Source organism: Hippocampus guttulatus, chromosome 3 (genome assembly GCF_054856545.1).
Source record: "Hippocampus guttulatus isolate MCC_2025c chromosome 3, RoL_Hgut_1.0, whole genome shotgun sequence".
In the NCBI taxonomy this organism is placed as follows: Eukaryota; Metazoa; Chordata; class Actinopteri; order Syngnathiformes; family Syngnathidae; genus Hippocampus; species Hippocampus guttulatus.
The window spans coordinates 9,655,646-9,675,306 of NC_141263.1; the positions used below are offsets into that span (position 1 = coordinate 9,655,646).

At 40.8% G+C, this 19,661-nt stretch overlaps 1 protein-coding gene across 1 annotated transcript in view; it reads right to left on the reverse strand.

The window, feature by feature from the left end:
• luzp2 (leucine zipper protein 2) overlaps positions 1-19,661 on the reverse strand; it is a 145,773-nt gene that overhangs the window by 19,667 nt on the left and 106,445 nt on the right. Inside the window, exons 6-9 of the mRNA XM_086108157.1 lie at positions 18,499-18,561; positions 8,650-8,712; positions 1,903-1,977; positions 963-1,130 (exon numbers count right to left, since the gene is read on the reverse strand). Coding sequence (XP_085964283.1) covers positions 963-1,130; positions 1,903-1,977; positions 8,650-8,712; positions 18,499-18,561 — 369 coding nt within the window. The remainder of the gene's footprint in view (positions 1-962; positions 1,131-1,902; positions 1,978-8,649; positions 8,713-18,498; positions 18,562-19,661) is intronic.

Consider the following 19,661-nt stretch of genomic DNA (forward strand, 5'->3'; position numbering starts at 1 on the left):
TTTCAAAGTGCTTGAAATGGCTGCTTTTCAGAAATCAGAACGAACACAATCTCTGATTGGACTTAACACGACTGCTTGGTACGGGGAAAATACACAAAAAATTGTTCTGTGATGGATGCGCTGTGGTGCAACGCAGACACATGTTGTTAAATATATGTGGAACAAATAGACAGTAAAATTTGGGGGCGGATTGTGGATCATGACATGCAGACTCTCAAAGAATCATTCAAAGGCTACTTGATACAATTATTTCGGACATCTAGAATAACGATTATAATTCAGTTATAAAGTTGTCCTTAGTTTTTGGCTCTGTGGATAAAACGTTTGTGACTTTTGATTTCCAGAGTCAAAAATGAGTAGTAGCTTGCCAACAATCATATTTGAGTCATTGTGTCTCTATCAATATCTGAATGGTGTGGAGAATCTAGTGCAATTCCATATGGCAGGGATGAGCAACTTCAAAAAATGGTTTGAAAATTCATTTTAAAAAGGGTACATGCTGAAAAATCACTTTTGGGAATTAGAATTCAAAGATGGTGTCAGGCACAAAACACGCAAAATTAAGGCCTTGATATACAACTGTACTATTGCAGATGGTGTCACTGCTCCAAAGATGACAGTGCGTAGGTTTTACGATTAAGCAATCGCCCCTTACTCGTTGCAAGTTAGATTCAATAAATTCAGTCGACTGAAAGTGAAAACGACAAGCTTTTACAGCAGTTTGGCTTTCTTCCTGAAAAAGTAGGGCCATCAATTCCGAGAAACAGCGGTACAGTTTGCTCTTTGTTACATCGTCTGCACACATTGACGTTCTTTATGACACATACTATTGGTTCAAGGACGGCGGAGAATCAGTCTTCCGTAGGCCTGCGGTAAAATATTATTGGACCAAATTTGACAACAAAAGTGCTTCTTTTTGATAAGCATTAAAGCCGATGGCACTGAGCAAAATAGTGAATTACCTTGGCATGGGGCTGTTGAAAGGTGACTCGGGAGCTGTTGATGAGTGATGAGTATCTGTACAAATGGGAGGAGGAGGTGGGAAATCTGTGGCTGCTGCTGGGCTGGTTGTGAAGGACCGCAGAGAAGCAGATGTGAACTGTGTCCTTTAGCGCCTTCATCTGAGACTCCTGGACCCAAAAGAGATTAGACATTCCTCCCGATTCCTCCAAGTATTTTTTGTCATCCATACACTTGACAAATTGATTTTATGAGATGACAAGCTCTAAACCAGGGGTCCTCAACCTTTTTCGACCCGAGATCTACTTTTCAAGCAGCCACCCTCCTGCAATTGACTGATTCAGGGTCAACGCACCTTTTCCAGCTTGCAAGAACCGCATGACACTTTATATTGGCCATTTGGTTTATGATACAGTGGATCCTGTGTTATTTGTGGGGGATAGGGACCTAAATATCAATAACAATAAAAAACACGAAGAAAACAAGAAAAAGGGTGGTCCCCCCTAACCTACACATGCACGCAAAAAAAAAAAAGAACATGAAAAAAAAAATCACGCTAATGAGTGAATCCACAGGTGTCAAACCGCATGTCCACAATATATTTCTTTTGGACCTATCGGATGATTTCGGGTGAAAGGCGGACTAAACCCTGAACTGGTCGCCAGTCAGTCACGGGTCACATTTCAAGCCGAACAACCATACACACCCATATTCACACCAGTCATGAGTGGGAACCAATCCCACACTACCCGCACACAAGTGAGGGGAGTGTACCACTACACCTTCAAGACACTCGACAAACCTTTTTCTGACACTTGATGACTTTTCTTTTGATGTATTTCATACAATTACAAATACGTTATCCTAAAGTAATAACTGAATTTGAGGACACATTTCAAGGGCCTTGAAATAAAGCAGCCCTACGAGAAAAAAAAAACTCACCTTGTCAAGAGCAGTCTTCTCTAATTCTTCCTTGGCTATGGTTAACTTGTGTTCCAAATCCATTAGCTGCTGTCCCTAGAAAAAGATAACTTTTGAATCAAAAGACCCTTTCAGCATCTTATTGCCATAACATGATTAAAACCAAGTCAACCATGTCGTTTTGCATTCAGTCACTTAAAAAAATACAGACACGCACACACTATACAAGTAAAAACGTTAATAAAAAAAATAATAGTTCCATTCACGATGTGAGATTTCTTATTTCATACTTGCTGGTGTTTTCATCTTACGACATTCACTGGCTGACCAAGTAAACAAAAGTCTCACCCTGCTTCAGACGCGCCACAATTATCCAAATCCAGAAGCTTGCAATATTAGGATTACATCTGTTGCCATGAAGTCTTTTCAACATCTCATGCTGGACCACCTTAAGTGTATCACTGGACCACAGTTAGACCCCAGCAATTTTCCTACCAAACAAACAGGTCGTTGGCCGACACTGTCAAATGGGGGTTGCATTTCATCCTGGAACATGTTGACAGCGCAAGGACCTACGCGAGTATCCTGTCTCATCCCTGAACTCCTCTCCTCCAAGCTATTCCGGCTCAGCATGCCAACCCGCACCATCAGCACTGGGAAGGATGCCTCCTCTGTGGTACTCTACTCCCTCTACACTAACAACTGCACCTCAAAGCACCCAAACTCCTTAAGTTTGTAGATGACACCGCAGTCACTGGCCTCATCAACAACCATGACGAGACTGCATATTGACAGGAATGGAGCGGCTCGTGCTCTGGCCAACACAACTTGGAACTGAAGACAATCAAGACTGTAGAGATGATCGTGCACTTCGGGAAACATCCTTTGCCACAGCTGTCTCTCACACTGTGCAACTGCCCTGTGTCAACCATCAAGCGCTTCAGGTTCCTGGGTAGACCAACATCAACTCGATCCTGGAAAAGGCCCAGCAGAGGATGCACTTCCTGTGACTGCTGAGGAAGCACGACCTGCCACAGGAGCTGTTGATGCAGTTCTACAGAGCAGCAACTGAATCAATCTGGTTTGGTGCTTCAACAAAGAATGATAAAAATCCAACTGCAATGGGCAGTTAGGACTTCAAAATCATCTGTTCCCCCCTACTCACTCTTGACGATTCACACACAAGGGCAGGCAAAATGCTTTTGGACTCAACCCACACAAGACACCACCTTTTCCATATCTTTCCTTCGAGCAAGTGCAATCGAATAATTCACACTAAACCCAACAAACACGAGCAGCTAGTGTTTGCTGGGTTTAGTGTGAATTATTAACGATGATTCAAATTAAGCAATTATTAAAATTATTAAAATAAGCTAGTGACTATCTTATTTTTCCTTGCCATCGACAGTAATTTGAAGTCTTAAACCGGTAAATTATTAGTTTACAAACGTGCTGTTTTATCAACTATCGTACAAAGTACATACCGTACATAAACGTCGGTATGTACTCTCTGAGAATCACAATATTACCTTCCACGCTGCATTACTGGGCAGAGTTTTATATTAAGTGTCATACTGTATATATGACACACAAGACCCATAATTACTATCATTGCTCAAGTTTCATCCCTGAACTGAATAATAAACAGCAGGGCCATTCATTTCAAACAAAAAGCCCATCAACAGAAGAGCCAAATGAATCTCATTTTTAATAGCTTTACCATTACGATGGAACAAATTGTGATAATTTGCATGCAGATTGTGTAAAACCAAAACTGACCCCGGTGGTCTGCTTTCAATCACTATCTTTTATTAGGGTTTCTTTTACTGGCCTTTTGAAATTAAACGTTCTCCGTGCTTGGAACAGGCAAGGTCAGCGAAGCCATCAAATAGTAGGTGCAATATATTGGTTGGTATATCCTTTTCAAGTGTATTACCGTACCAGCATAGGTAGTGAGTCACACTGTTGAAACACTGAATATTTGCAAATTTGACCTCATGACAATGCAGGTTTCGGTACACACACACACACACACACACAACTTTTTAATTGATCAATTGCGTTTTCAACTCAACGGATGTTTGTTTGGAGAGTATTGGTTCTTGATGGTTGATTGAGGGGAAGGTCGGCACTTGTTTTTTTCCGCATGAATGGGCAACTTTTTTACAAAAGCCCCATGTTCAGCGGAAATGTTGGTGCTGTTGGACTGCCAACGATGGTATGGCTGCATGGATAGATGGGTGGCTAGAGGAGCTGTGGAAAATAGGGTCGTGATACTAAAATATTGACTTTGATACTCTACCTGCATAAAATACCTCTGTATCGGTATTGAAACGATACCATGGCAAAAACTTCAGTAAGCACACAAGGGGCTAAATATCCTAAGAAGTCTTGCTTGTCTCCTTCCTTCGTTTAGTCAGTAGTTAACTATGCTTTTGGTATTTTCTACGTTTAATCATGGCTGCGCAGAGCTCACAAAGTAGTTGTCTGAGTGTGTGTTGGCAAATCCACATGTCAATTTGTGTCGGGCAGAACCCTTTTACGTTACAATTGGTTCCTGCTTATAATCACCACTAGATGGCATAGGAACACTAACAGGGAAACAACTCAACTCCATCCATCCATTTTCCAATCCGCTTATCCTCACAAGGGTCGCGGGTGGTGCTGGAGCCTATCCCAGCTGTCTTTGGGCAGCAGGCGGGGTAAACCCTGAACTGGTTGCCAGCCAATCGCAGGGCAGACAAAGACGAACAACCATCCATGCTCACACTCGCACGAAGGGACAATTTAGAGCATAGGTGTCAAACTCAGATCCTGGAGGGCCACTGTCCTGCATGTTTTCCAAGTATCCCTGTTGCAACACACCTGATTCAAATGAACAGGTTCAATGTCAGGCTTCTGCAGAGCTTGCTGATGATCTGATCATTTGAATCAGGTGTGTTGCAACAGGGAGACTTGGAAAAAATACAGGACAGTGGCCCTCCAGGACCTGAAATTGACACCTATGATTTAGAGTGTTCAATCAGCCTGCGATGCATGTTTTTGGAATGTGGGAGGAAACCGGAGTACCTGGAGAAATCCCACGCAGGCTCTGGGAGAACATGCAAACTCCACACAGGGAGGCCGGAGCTGGAATTTAACCCGGAACCTCTGCACTGTGAGGTCGACGCGCTAACCACTGGACCACCAGGCCCCCACAACTCGACTCAGCTCGGGAATATAAAGAATCCGTAACACCATATATAAGGCACATCGGATTATAAGGCGCACTCTTGGCCTTTGAGGAAAAAAAAAAAAGAATGCTTTTAGGTGCGCCTTATAGTGCGGAAAATACTTCTGTAGGTTTGTCTTTAAATCGGTAAAAAAATCAATAATTAACAATATTGACTGATATGAAATACTTGTGAAACATTTTTCAGCCATATCGCTCAGCCCTACTCAGCACATTACGTTTACAAAAGCATTGATTTAATCCGTATATTGATTAATTTGACATTTTTATAGTTGTGTTGACAATTATTAAGTGGAGAATTGTACCAGTCTTTCTGTATGTGTGTATGCTACTCACCATCGGACGCTATAGTTGCATGTTTACTTTCAAACTTAGCTTGTATCAGACTTGAGTGACATCATGCATGCTGTGATCATGACATCACTGATCACCTGGTGAAAGAAGACTTCCAATTGCTCCTCTTTCATCTATAACCGCTTCAAACAACAAAATATATGTAGGCATGGAGAAAAAGATTTGGTTGTTTTGGTTGTATTATTGTGAATGTCTTATCTCATGTGTTCTGCGACGTGCTTTCTAAAAATTGCAGATATTGTGAAAGTGCAATATAAATAAAGTGTGGCTTGATGAGTGAGTCATGCAGTTATAGACAAGGACATGGGTCATCTCTCAAAAATGTCTTTTTTTTTTCTTGCCTGAGGGGTTACATCTGTGTGGATACTAATGTTATTTCAACAATATTGATGGCGACCAGAAAAAAAAATAAAATAAAAAAACATTTGATTGCCATATTTCAAAGGCGCCTGTGACACAATATTTTTGCTGTCAGAATACAGAGGACATTTTAATACGATGCTGCAGATGGGAAAACACAGAATGTGTTTACATCTTATCACAGCAGATAATGTTGCACAGTATGTCAGATGAAACAGCGCACATCCGATGTGCTAAATAACGAGTCCAGGTTGGATTGGCTAGCAAGCGGCAGACATTTCCAGCCTGCTCTCACAGTTACTTCTAAAGGGCAACAGAAGATTGTGTGCACGTACGCATGTGACTGTGTTGCGTTATAGAGAGCCATTACAGACATTGCTTCGTGCATCATCAGCAGATAGTCCTCTGAGGAATGCGAGCACATGGTGACTGACCCAGAAATGCTGACTTTCAGGGTCACTGACTCAAAGCTCCATATTTATGTGTCAGTCCATTATGGAGGTGTGAGGTCAGTGGGGTACAAGCCATTTCGCTAGATGAGGCATGCGACTACATCAAGCCACCATACCTCTTTCATATTTGTGAGCCAGAGGCGAAACAGCCCTGAGGTAAAGTTGAAAGAGGTCTTGCAGAGTGGAGGCTCTTCTGCTATGCATCACAGGACTTCCTCTTAAGACTCTCTTATATACAAAGTACTTTGTTATAACAGAGAGAACTAGTAAAGACAAACTTGCCTGGTTATTGTGTTTGCAGTTTAATGCGGACTGTGACTATTTTATTGCTTGAGCAGGTCAACTAAAAGTCTGAAATCCTGTTGTTTTTTTGTTTGACATTTCAGATAGTTTGAGACATTGAAGTCATGTCCAGAGGCTAGCGGTGAACATATTTGTACAATGGTAAGATTACCTGATAACAAAACCAAAGCTAAAATACATCTCTATTGGATTGCCAATTGTTGATTACCGGTAGATGCAGACCTTAGAAAAAGGATGAATTGATCATAGTTTTTTCATCTTTGGCACAATGTTAGTGCTGAGCATGTGATAACCAGCCCGAATGTAATTCATTCATTGTCCTTAAAATAACTGTATTCACAGTAAGTGTTCAGATGATGTTGTCCTCATCTATGTTTGGTAAACTCATTTTGCTGTTAAGGTTTCACAATTTTAATTTGTTTCAGGGCTGGACTGTCATGGAATGATATGATGCGTGCGGTAATGTGGTAGCACGTGCGCACACCTAAGCATATTCACAATCACCTGTGTAACTGAAAAATCATTGTTCGCCATACTATCCACTGGTTTAAATTATATTAGAATGTATTTTTTTCCCCGCTTTGCTTAAACCAGATGGCCAGCATAGCACTGCTTTGTTGGGCCCACTATACATGTTTTATAAAATTAATAATACACCAAAGTTTCCATTGTGGTTAGTGTTGAAGGTGTCTGTTTTATTTATGTATTTATTTATTTATTTTTGCCAATGTTGTGAGACGGTTGTAATTTTTGTGTACTGTCAGCGCATAAAATGCATTTTGCTACGGTACAACAGCTGTTATAGCCAATTCAATTTCCTCAGAGGCAAGGTTGCCATGACTGACATCCCCATGTGAGGCTGATGACATTTCCGATCTTGAGTGACTCTTCCCTGCATTCTCATCTCATCTGCTCCGTCATCCCCTACTAGGCTTTCAATCATTGCATACAGGGAATACAGATAACTAAAAAAAACAAGATACAAAAACAAAACAAAACAAAAAACACTGGCCTTTTTCCTCTCAAATGAAAAACAGTATTGTTTTTACACAAACACACATGCACACGCACACACACACACACACACACACACACACACACACACACACACACACACACACACACACACACACTAATAAAACACCAATAAAACAAAATGGAAAAGAGCAAGTAAAACAATATATTGAGTGACTAAACACTACACTCCCAGTATGCTTCTCACTACGTTACTTTCCCATACGACATTATGTAAAAATGACTTCCCTATCATTCATGATCCTTCCACCTTCAAGTCCCTGTAAGGTGAAATTGAAAATTCTCTTAAAGTTGACACATCAAAGAGAAGAGTTTTGTTCACAAGCCTGCCAGATTTGAATTAATTAAAAACAAAAAAAATCACCAAGTACCATGTTTTCCACACTATAAGGCGCTTTGGAGTACCGTCAATGAATGGCCTATTTAAAAAATGTAATACAGCTTTATTTACATAAAGCTTTCAAAACCGCTGCAGCTGTAACAAAGCGCTTTACAAACATTTAAAATACTAGGTCCAAGAAATCCGACTATTAATCCATATATAAGGCACATCGGATTATAAAGCGCACAATCGGCTTTTGAGAAAATTGAATGCCTTTCAGTGCACCTTATAGTGTGGAAAATACGGTATATAAAATCAGACTCAAATGATGAAAAATCGAGACGTTCACTCTCCTTTCAGATGCTGAGTGTGTCCGCTGAATGCGCTGAAAACACACCCTGCTACACTTTCAAATGTCAGGCCAGAAATTTCAGACTTCTACAATATGCCTACGCATTGCTATGTGTTTGAGCCACAAAAATATATCCCACCGCGTCGTCACAAGACTTTTCCATGCGATGGCAAGGGGCGCCACCCACCAACGTGCTTCCAGACAACCCAAACTGCCGGAAGGGATTTTGTAATTGGAGACTAAATTAATTGGGGTGTCGCCTGTGATGGAGCCATCTTCACAAAGGGGGTCTCAAATATTTCCTTAGCTCTGCGGTGGAGTTCTTTTCAAGCAAACCACCCTTTAGTGTTGAGCTTACCTTAAAAATTAAATCCTTTTTCCCATACCGCAGTTCTTTCAGTTGCGCCTGGATTTTTTTGGACTGCAAGAGAAAGATAAGAAAATAAGCATTAGGTTATTCAAATTGTGAAATTGGTTTTAGAAATCATAGCAGGATTCTGGCAGCTGCGGCAGAAGATCCCTTTGTGAGTGTTTCAAGGGCAAAAGCTCCAGTTAAATAAAAGCATTTTTGTAGGAGGCAGAATATAAAATCTCCCCTTCACTGAACTGCAAAGACAAACCAAACCGTAATGTAGCCGTGTGTGGACTTTATGCTCCCCTGCCAAATTATCACCTGCACCACACACAGTGATGCGACCACCTCAGGTATGAAGGTTCCTTGGTGGCAACATGCTGCTGCTGTTAGCGTCGTTAGGCCTGCTTTCGGGGGACTGAAGTCCCCCTAAATGATTCGGTTGCAATTTTTAAGGTATTTTTTCATTTCAATATTTATTTTTTACGAAGTACGAAAAAGTGAAATATAAAGTGGCTCGAAAATGAAAAAAATTTCTGAGGCCCCAAATGACTCGCTGTGGCTCTGCGCTGAGCCAGTGACGTTGCAAGCCAACTGACATACCCAAAATGTGATTAGCAGTTTGTGCATTGATGAAGTAGGCCACTAGTCGCCGCGTGATCTAATGTGATCGGCAAAACACGTTGACCATCAACACCTGGTACTGTACGTATGCTTGAGTTCAGCTCACACGCACGTGGAGCTGTCTTCCCTAATCGGTTATGACGGACCCACTGGGACTGCTGTGTTCCCTGCCTCCTGCACTGAGGAAAACTAAAGCTCCTGGGAGCAGCAGCTGCATTGATTTTATTGAATATTTGGAACAATCACGATGTGTTATGGGCATAACAAATTTGCATATACAGTATATACATACTGTGTGTGTGTGTGTGTGTGTGTGTGTGTGTGTGTGTGTGTGTGTGTGTGTGTGTGTGTGTGTTCAAATCTATAAAAGCAATCGTGGATGAAGGAGAAAAAAAAACATTTTAAAACAGCATAAAGAATTAGTATTGACTTTCAAACGCATAGCAATTAATTTACCGTGCTGGGTCAAGGAAAGAAGATAATTCCAAATTGATTTCATCTGAAGCCTTTATGAGTCTACAAGAATAAATTACCTATCGAAGCTGCACAGCTCCAATGGAAAGTTAATTTCACAAAGAAATATTTGTGTCTTTTAATATGCTGCTATCTCAGCATTACCAAAGCATAGGCTTATTATTTACTCAATAAATCATGCCAGGCACCTCTTTTGCACCAGTAGAAATACAGAGCCATATGTCTTGATATCTCAGATGAAAGTACTGTGAGAAAGTACGATGCATTCGGGAAATATTCGATGCCATATGTTTTTTTATCAAATGTTGTAAAGGAATATTTCATCACCCTATACATTCTATGTTACAGTGTATCAAAGTTCATAACTGCAGGTTTCAGCTCAATCATCCAGTCTTTCTTCATAACTTGCGTGACTAGTGAAATCATGTAATTCTACAACATGATACCATGGCAACCAATGCCCACACATTTTCTATATTTTTCAAATTACATTATGGGTTCATGTCTATATTTGTATAACCTGTAAATGTATAATATTTGTAAATGCCTTTTGAAAAAAAATACATTCAATCGCTTAAAAAAAAAAGCAAACTTTTGGGTGGCAATTTAATCAGTAAAACTAATTTGGGCCTTGAAATGAAGAGGATGCTCATATTTTTAAGAGCATGATTAAGACCTTGATCTTTTTAGTTTAGCTTTTAGCAGATATTAACTTCCTTTTATTTTGCTTTGTTTGTTATCAGTGCAGTATTATTTAGATATCTATTAATCTACTTATTACATTTGTATTGGGTTTCATCATTTTCAGAATCCTCCAATGTCCCTCTGAGGGAGCCTTCGCCCCCGGCTGGATGCTGCCCTCTGTGACCTGGGGGAGGGTTGGGTGTTTCTCCCATGCCTCCTCAGGGGCAGCTTGGTGATGCCCTGGCGGTTGTGGGTGATGCGCTACTCTCGGTGCAGATGGCTTCTCAAGTGATATTTCCTCTCTTGATCTGAACCCAGCCATCTGCCCATATGCTCGAAAGGTTTGTTTTGTGTGTGTTTATGTGTGTGTGTGTCTGTGTGTGTGATCTCAGGGATGGGAGTGGGCTGAGTATAATTGTGACCTTGTGAGGGCAGAGCCTGGGTGCCGGTGTTGGCAATGATTTTCATCTGTAAAGTACTTTGAGTTAAATTTTCTGTGTGAAAAGTCCTCCATAAATAAAGTTTTGACTGATTGGTTGATTCAAATGAGCATCTTCAGAAGAAATAATTTCAAAAATCAGCATGGCCAAGTTAATTTAATGAATGAATTTTTGTAGACGTGTGTTGCCTAATAACGACGTTATACTGTTTTACTCTAATTTGAAGGTGCTATTCTGATTCGTTATCACTCAAATAGTGTTCCCCAAAAAGGCAACCCCCCCACCCCCACCCCACTCAAAAACCTCACTCCTGCTAAAACCCATCATCCAATTTTCACATTTCTTTGTGTGTGGCTATTTCAGCCAGACCAGCCCATTTTGATGAATGGCCATTTTTCGTAAACCCTGTCACGTCTCCGCTGAAATATGAGAACAATCCACTCTTCATTCACTGCCCAACCTACGTCCAAATGCTGGTCAATGGAAATTTCGCCATTCTTGCTAAGTAATGTCATACCTTCCTATTTTAGTGTGAATGACGCAAGTACATTTTTCAGAAGTTGTGGGGGTTTTTTTCTTCGAACATTCAAAAGGCAGACACTCCATGCATCCAACTCAGCAGGAGCACAAAAGCCTCTCTAAAACTGCTACACGATCCACTGCCTTTAAACAAATAGATTTTTTTCTATCCATCCATCCATCCATTTTCCGAACCACTTGATCCTCACTAGGGTCGCGGGGGGTGCTGGAGCCTATCCCAGCCATCTCCGGGCAGTAGGCGGGGGACACCCTGAATCAGTTGCCAGCCAATCGCAGGGCACACAGAGACGAACAACCATCCACGCCCACACTCACACCTAGGGACAATTTAGAGCGTCCAATCAGCCTGACATGCATGTTTTTGGAATGTGGGAGGAAAACGGAGCACCCGGAGAAAACCCACGCAGGCCCGGGGAGAACATGCAAACTCCACACAGGGAGGCCGGAGCTGGAATCGAACCCGGTACCTCTGCACTGTGAAGCCGACGTGCTAACCACTGGACTACCGGGCCGCCCAGATTTTTTTCTAATTAGTTTAAAATTTGCCCGACCTTTTCAAACATGTCAAGGCGAACCGGCCATAATCCATGGAGGAGAAGTGAACTTTATATAAATCATTCGTGTTATTTCAGGTGTCTGAATTATTCAATACAGATAGTGAATGAGGGAAAACATGGGAAACTGTTTTATTTAATGGAGATGCTCTTGCGCTCATAACTAATTGTATTGCAGGGTATATGAGTAAAACCGGTTCCAGCACACATCTCTCAAAACAAGGAATTATCAAAGCAGCTAAACGTCCACTTTTTGTTTCAGTTGGACCTCAGTGCTACTTTTTTTTGACACATTCTAATCTTGCATGTCGATACATATGCATTTGTCAGGTTTGTTTTGGCCCTTTCCTCCTCCCAAACTCAATAAAAAAAACCACTACAAAGTATCTTTGACCAATGCATTCTTCATTGTACAACTATGCATGTACTTGGCTTTTCAAATTCGTGCAAATTGTGCAATCAGTTGGTGTTGGAGGGTCAAACAGGCTTTACAGAAGAGAAGGGTGTTGGATTGAGTGAATCATTTTCTGTAGTCATGTAATACAGTAATCCCTCGCTTATCGCGTAAATGGGGACCAAAACCACCCACGATAAACGAAAATCCGTCAAGTAGCGACCAATTAACATATATATTTTTAAAAAATGCCCCACGTGGGCCTTTGCGCTTGAGCAGAGCGCACTAACACACACACACAGACACACACACACACAGACACACACACACACAGACACACACACACACACACACACACACACACACACACACACACGGGCCAGCGATCCCGTGGGCGTGCAGCAGTGTTTATGATTAATCAATTAAGGTTGTTAGACAATTAAGGATGGAGAGACCTGCTTTGTTCTTATAAGTCTCTCTCTCTCTTTCTCTCAGCAACACACATACACTCACCGCCCATGCGTGCACGCACACACGTGCCCCACGTGGACCTTCCGCGCTTGAGCAGAGTGCGCACACACTAGCACGCATAGTAAACAACACTTAGACACTGATTTTTGCGGATGAATTATGAATTTTGAAAAAATCCACGATGCACCGAAGCCGCGAAATAGCGAGGGTTCACTGTATAGCCACACCTGATATACCGTATTGGCCCAGTGTTTTATATATAAGACGGTGTTTTTTGCATTGAAATAAGACTGAAAAAGTGGGGGTCGCCTTATATTCGGGGTCTAGACATTATACCCATTCACGACGCTAGATGGCCCCAGATATCATTGAAGCGAATACTGAACTCGACTCCCCAGGCCAAAGTGAACCCCTGTCACAAAGAATAAAAATAAAAATAGCGGTAGCACGAAGAAGAAAAATAAAAAAATAGCGGTAAGAAAGAAAAGAGAAAAAAATAATAGAAGAGATAACAGAAAATGGAGAAACGTAGCGACAATCTGGAGAAAAGTGGGTCGAAGATTGGCCAGGTCAACCAACCGGCAGCTGAGGAGAAGTTGTGATGTAATTTACACTTTAGTTTACATATTTAAATGTTCAGATATTAAGATTTGAATGAGGCAAAATAACATGTTTTTTCTCTCAAATATATTGTTCTAATCATTTGTTTCAGATGTACTGTAATTATTTTCTGTATGAAAATTAATTTGGTGTTCAAAAAGTATTTTTTCAAACTTGAGTCTTGAAAAAGAGGGAGTCGTCTTATAATCAGGGCAGTCTTATATTCGGGCCAAATTTTGTAATCATGAATGCTTTAGGTGTCACTACATTTCTTGTGGTCTGGATATAGTCAAATCCATGGTTCAAGTCAATGAAATGACAAGAACATTTTCACAAAGGCAAGAGACTAGGCATCCCACTGCTAAAAATAAGTATCTCATTGAAGGGCCCTACAAAAATATGTACATATTTGATGACTTGGGGTGAGAACACTCTCTCTTCATTGCAACTGTAGATGCTGTTGCTGCGACTTTAGGCTTGTCCAATCGAGGATCTGCCACAGCAAGTCACTTGCATGACTTGTTTGGCACAGTTTTTAGTTGCAGATGTTCTTTGTGATGCAATACACACATTTTTTTTATCTGGGTTTGGGAGCAACTGTGGCTGAGTATTGGGCCACTGGCCAGGAATCAAACCCGGCAGCATGTACCAATGCCTCACGGAAACGTACACAGTAACTTAAAAAAAAAGCTTCAGTTGAGTGAAAACTTGGCCATCAACCTTTAATGAGTGCCTTTACATTCTAGACAGACACATTTCCCTTTACAGTGCCAGAAGCACTTTTATTCAATCATGTCTTCACTCATCATTGGAGTTGGCATTTCAGTCCCATTAATTAGGATATTTTTACATTTCAGAATCAAATTTTGATCGCATGTTCTCAAGGATGATCTAAAATTTGTGTTTTCGGCCACGGGCGCAGCAGCCGAATGGATTTAGCTTATTTGTTTTAAAACATTTTTAGAAGATGGGATTGAGTTGAGACCCAAGCCACAGCGCTGGGAACAGATTTTTCAAATGCAAATCACCTTCCATGGACGTTTCGTACGTTGAAACTAAAGCGAGTTTTATTTCCCTTTTGTGGTGCTGATGCAGATGACATATTTTTGCTGAGCAGCTTCTGTAATTTAAAAAAAATGGCCATGCAGGAACAACGGTGTTTCACAGAGAAGAAACAAGCAAAGGATGCATGCTGTTACAGATAAGCAAAGCGCCTGATTAAATGGCAGATCTCATGCCTGTTACCCCTCCCTTCGCCTCCAGGGTCTGTATGACTCAGACTTATTGACTTTTTCAATGTCAGATGTTTCCCTTGAGGATTTCGTCAAATGTTTCTGAAAGGCTAGATGGTATTTTTGTAATGAACCAACAGCTGTCAACTCACTGCCAGCTAACTGAGCTTCTTTTCAACTTCAAAGTGAAGTCCTGGCTTTTTGTGTGAGACGCACATCGTACGGTAGAAAGGTTTTGCGTGCTGCAAATAAAAGCGTGGTGCGGCAAACCGTAATGTTAAATTCCTTGCAATTTGAGAATACATTCTTCTTTGTGATGAGCACCTAAGCCGATTTGCTTAACCACTGTGTTAACATTATTTAGCTGGAATCGGAGTCTTAGTTACCTCATATGAGGAAACCAAAGCAGAAGAGGATCAAAATTAACTGAACTGTTTTCACTGAACTTTCTTTGTGGGTTCAATACATAAATGCTCGCTGCTTGCATAGTCACAGTAACATTCTGTTACAATTTGCCATGCCACATAATTATTTTTCATATCTCATAAAAGGGTTCTGAACGTGAAGCACCGAGACATACAAACATTTCTTCACTGTATGTGACTTTAAGTTCGTAAATTCTAGAGGCACATGTTCTGCCGATCACGTCTCTAGCTCCTTTTGCAAAATTGTTTCAAAACAGGAAGACTGATTAGGAAGGACTTCAAACAAGCCTAATTTCAGTGCAGCAGCTCAGGTTCTACTTTTTAAAGACAGTAAAAATATATTCACTTTCGTATATATTCAATATAAATCTGTTTAGATCTTAATAACTCTTCATCCATATCCACTGAAAGTGCAGCACTGACCAGAATGTCTCTGAAGATGCTGTTTTCAAAATGCACACATAAAAACACCTTTATTATGATATTACTACCATGAGGTATGATTCTTGACAATGTTAAGATGGAGATACTGGTACATTTACTGATTAAAAAAACAATTGAAATTCAACTCAACTCTGCTCTACCAACAAAAATATTGACATGTTACTACTAGAATCTGCATGAAGCAACCACATAAAGTGGTTTACTCACACAGAACCTCCAAATGTAGGCCTACTGCATGTAATAAACCAAGAAAGTTTATCTCAGTCCTTCTAAAAAAGCTGTAACCTCAATTCGGCTCTTGGCCATGACTTCAAAGCTCTGAGTTAAGATTTTATCAAAAGCTTTGTTTTGTTTTGTTTTTTGTTCAAACTTTGCCAGAGCTCTGAGTGAAAATGTTTCTTGCATATAAAGTGCATATTATAATATTCTAGTATAAACAATTTCTTTAGGGATAGTATGTAGGTTGAACTTTTGGGGTGCATAATGTTAATCATGCACGGTTTCCTATCACTGTATTTGCTTGTGGATATTCTCATTCATCCAGGTTATGTACAGTATGCTGTGTTTGTCTTCGAAGATGTTTGCCTCTCACCCAAGAAGGCTTCATCGGTATATGCAAGAAAGCTTGGTTACTGTATTTCTTTTTTTTTATATACAGTATATATACTATGATTTTTAACATTTTGACAGTAAGTAGCTGGATAGTAGAAGCTGGGGTAGACTCCAGCTCACCTGCAACCCGAATGAGGACAAGGGAAAATGAATGAATGGATGGATTTGAAGATCATAACTTTATCATCTTGTTTTCCAAGAACTGTTGGCTTGCCGTGAAAGCAGTCCTCCAGGGTCATTTGAACAGACAGACAACAACTGTTCAGGGCCACACTTCAATTACAGACAGTAAAATGTTCGATAGTAGAGAAGAGATAGTCCACCAATCGAAGAGTCATTTTCGAAGAGTCATTTTCTCTCTGAATTGTAAGTGGAATTAATTATTTTATATCAATTTCATCTTGATGCGAAAAAGGAAACGTAATGTCCAAAAGAAATCAACTCTTACTGCGTCCACCTCACAGTGCATACGTCCAGTGTTTCAATCCGGGCTCGGGCCCTCCTGTGTGGAGTTTGTATGCTCTCCCCATGCTTGCGTGTTTTTTTTCCCTGGTAATCCGGTTTCCTCCCACATTCCAAAACCATGCACGGTAGGTTAAATGATCATTCTAAATTGTCCGTCGGTGTGACAGTACGTGTGAACAGTTGATGTATGTCTTTGTCTACCCTGCTATTGGCTGGCAACCAGTTCAGTGTGTATCCCATCTACTGCCCAAAGTCAGCTGAGATCCAACAAAACACCCGTGACCCTCGTGAGGATAAGCGGATTAGAAAATGGATGGATGAATAGCACCATAGCAACAACAACAACAACAAAAAAAGCTCAGATCTGTATGTTTGGAATCTGTAGCATTTCCACATCTGTCATAACATGAATATTTTTTCCTATTGTATATGTTTACCTTATATTTTCATAATATACTCAAATTTGTTGAACCTTCTGTAAAGTATATCTCTTTCTCAGGAGAAGCAAGTGTGTTAATTCATACTTGCTTGCAAGGGAATCCTTGGCTCTGCCTTGACTGACAAATTGACAGATTAAATTACGGCCTTTCGGTCTTTGTTGTCTTTCCAGCTTTTTCTCCAGGGCCCGAGCCAGATCCTCAAGTTTACAAATATGATTAAGACTTGGAAAAGCTAGATGTTTGTTGGATACAATTCAGATATGCTCGCCCTGAGATTTTAGAGGCTAATAGGTGATTTCACCAGCATATTTGGGCTTGATGGTTTGCAACAGAGGCTTCCTGTGTTGTAAATAAATACATCCATCCATCCATTTTCCGAACCGCTTGATCCTCACTAGGGTCGCGGGGGGTGCTGGAGCCTATCCCAGCCATCTCCGGGCAGTAGGCGGGGGACACCCTGAATCAGTTGCCAGCCAATCGCAGGGCACACAGAGACGAACAACCATCCACGCCCACACTCACACCTAGGGACAATTTAGAGCGTCCAATCGGCCTGACATGCATGTTTTTGGAATGTGGGAGGAAACCGGAGCACCCGGAGAAAACCCACGCAGGCCCGGGGAGAACATGCAAACTCCACACAGGGAGGCCGGAGCTGGAATCGAACCCGGTACCTCTGCACTGTGAAGCCGACGTGCTAACCACTGGACTACCGGGCCGCCCTAAATAAATACATAAATACATAAATAATTTGACTCATGATGATATTACGGTATTATGTCTTCATGTGACAAGAAATGCTAAGAATCACAAGCTGCACAATATAGAAGCAATATTTGTTGCCAACAAGTACAGTATTGAAAATAAAATGGAGTACTGCATGAAAACAGCGAAAACATCATCAGCGACTAGTCGAATTGACTTTCATCATAATAACGTGTTGATTAAAGTTGTGAAACATCAATGACATAATCGACCTCTGAATAGTACCATCAGGACACCCATGTGATCCACTACATGTTGTTTAATCTGCTGTTAACAGAAAACGGATTGCAGTGTTTAAAAGATGGACTCTTCCTGAATTATTTTTCTTTAATCTTGCACAGTGGTCGAAATATATTATTAGTGTATGATCCAAATATCGTAGTTGAAGATTTCGAAACTTCAAAATGATATCCAAGCACAGATGAGACTTGGTAAGTACAGTACAGGTAAGTGTGGCTGATACAACACATACGTACCAAACGAATTACCAAATGATCAGCATTTTCACAGGCGAAGTGACACACCAACTGAAATATGTCATATCTGTTAGCCCTGAGCTGCCATCAAAAGACAGTTTATCTGACAACACATATTTGGTTCCTAAACTGATTGTTCTTCAGTGATAATTACATTTTTACATTGTATTAGTTTCTGTTGTGTTTCTTTGTTCCTCAATGGAAAATGCACTTACCTCTTCAGCATGAGCATCACAAAGCTTGTTTCCTGACAAGAGTTTATTCTTCAAGCTTTTGTTCTGAAAAAAGGATGAGAGAGAAGTTGATGAAACTGGTGTCTGAGGATTTATGTTCCTTTACATGTTGTTATTTTATGACTCAGTGGACCTCGTTTTCTCAGACTGGGCCGCAACTCTGACAGTGAGTGCTTGGATGCCTCTCACTGTCAGAATAGATTTAGGAACATGAGGAGTTGCCGCTCCCTCGGTATTAGCGCTTACATACAGGTTACAAAAGTGGACGAAATACTGCTGCAAAATATTGGGGAAAAGTATGATATGGAAACTAAAGAAAAGGGATTATTTAGGAAGATGCATTTGACAGACAAGGTTTTCAATGCCTGGATTTACACTACATTTCTTATGTGGCACAATTTTAATAGTTTTTCGCCCCTGTGGAAACCCTTGAAGGAAAAGAATATATATATATATATATATATATCAAGTCACAATGTGAAAAGCAACAATAGAGTTACAGACATTGCAAAAGTAAGAAGCACACCTTCAGAGTAGTATTTCCCCCGCCTCACCCACTTCTATGTATCGTATCTACTCTTATTATTACCAGCAATTGGGGATAATGAACCAAAATTTCCCTGCTTGCCTCATTCCTGAACAGATCATTGCAGCAACTGAAGCACTGACAAATAAAACGACAATAGTGAACATAGTAAGTCAACCTGATTCCAACAAAATTTCTCAGTATAATGGAATCGTGTGAAATAAGCTGTTTGATCATTTTAGTTTGCTACAAGGTTGGTACAAGAGCAGTATTAGAATTATTAACACTGTTGCTTTAGTCTACCTTTGCAGATCCATTGCTGGACGATGCAGAAACGCCCAGTGAGGCAAAGCGCGTCGAAAAAAATTCACAAGTAACCCGGATTAGTCCACTGCCCCGGCACAAAAATTAAGTGCTTGTTTAGTACGCTGACCGCAGACTACTTTCTCTTCCCAAATTGTCAGATGACTCGAGGGCGAGGCAGCTCCTATGTGTCGACACGCCCAAATGACAGCTGGCCCCGAAATCTTTCGACGAGACTTTCGCTGGCATAAAAAAGAAGTGACGCCCATTTTTATCGACCAAAACAGGGTCCTATGTATCACATCTGGCCTCGGAA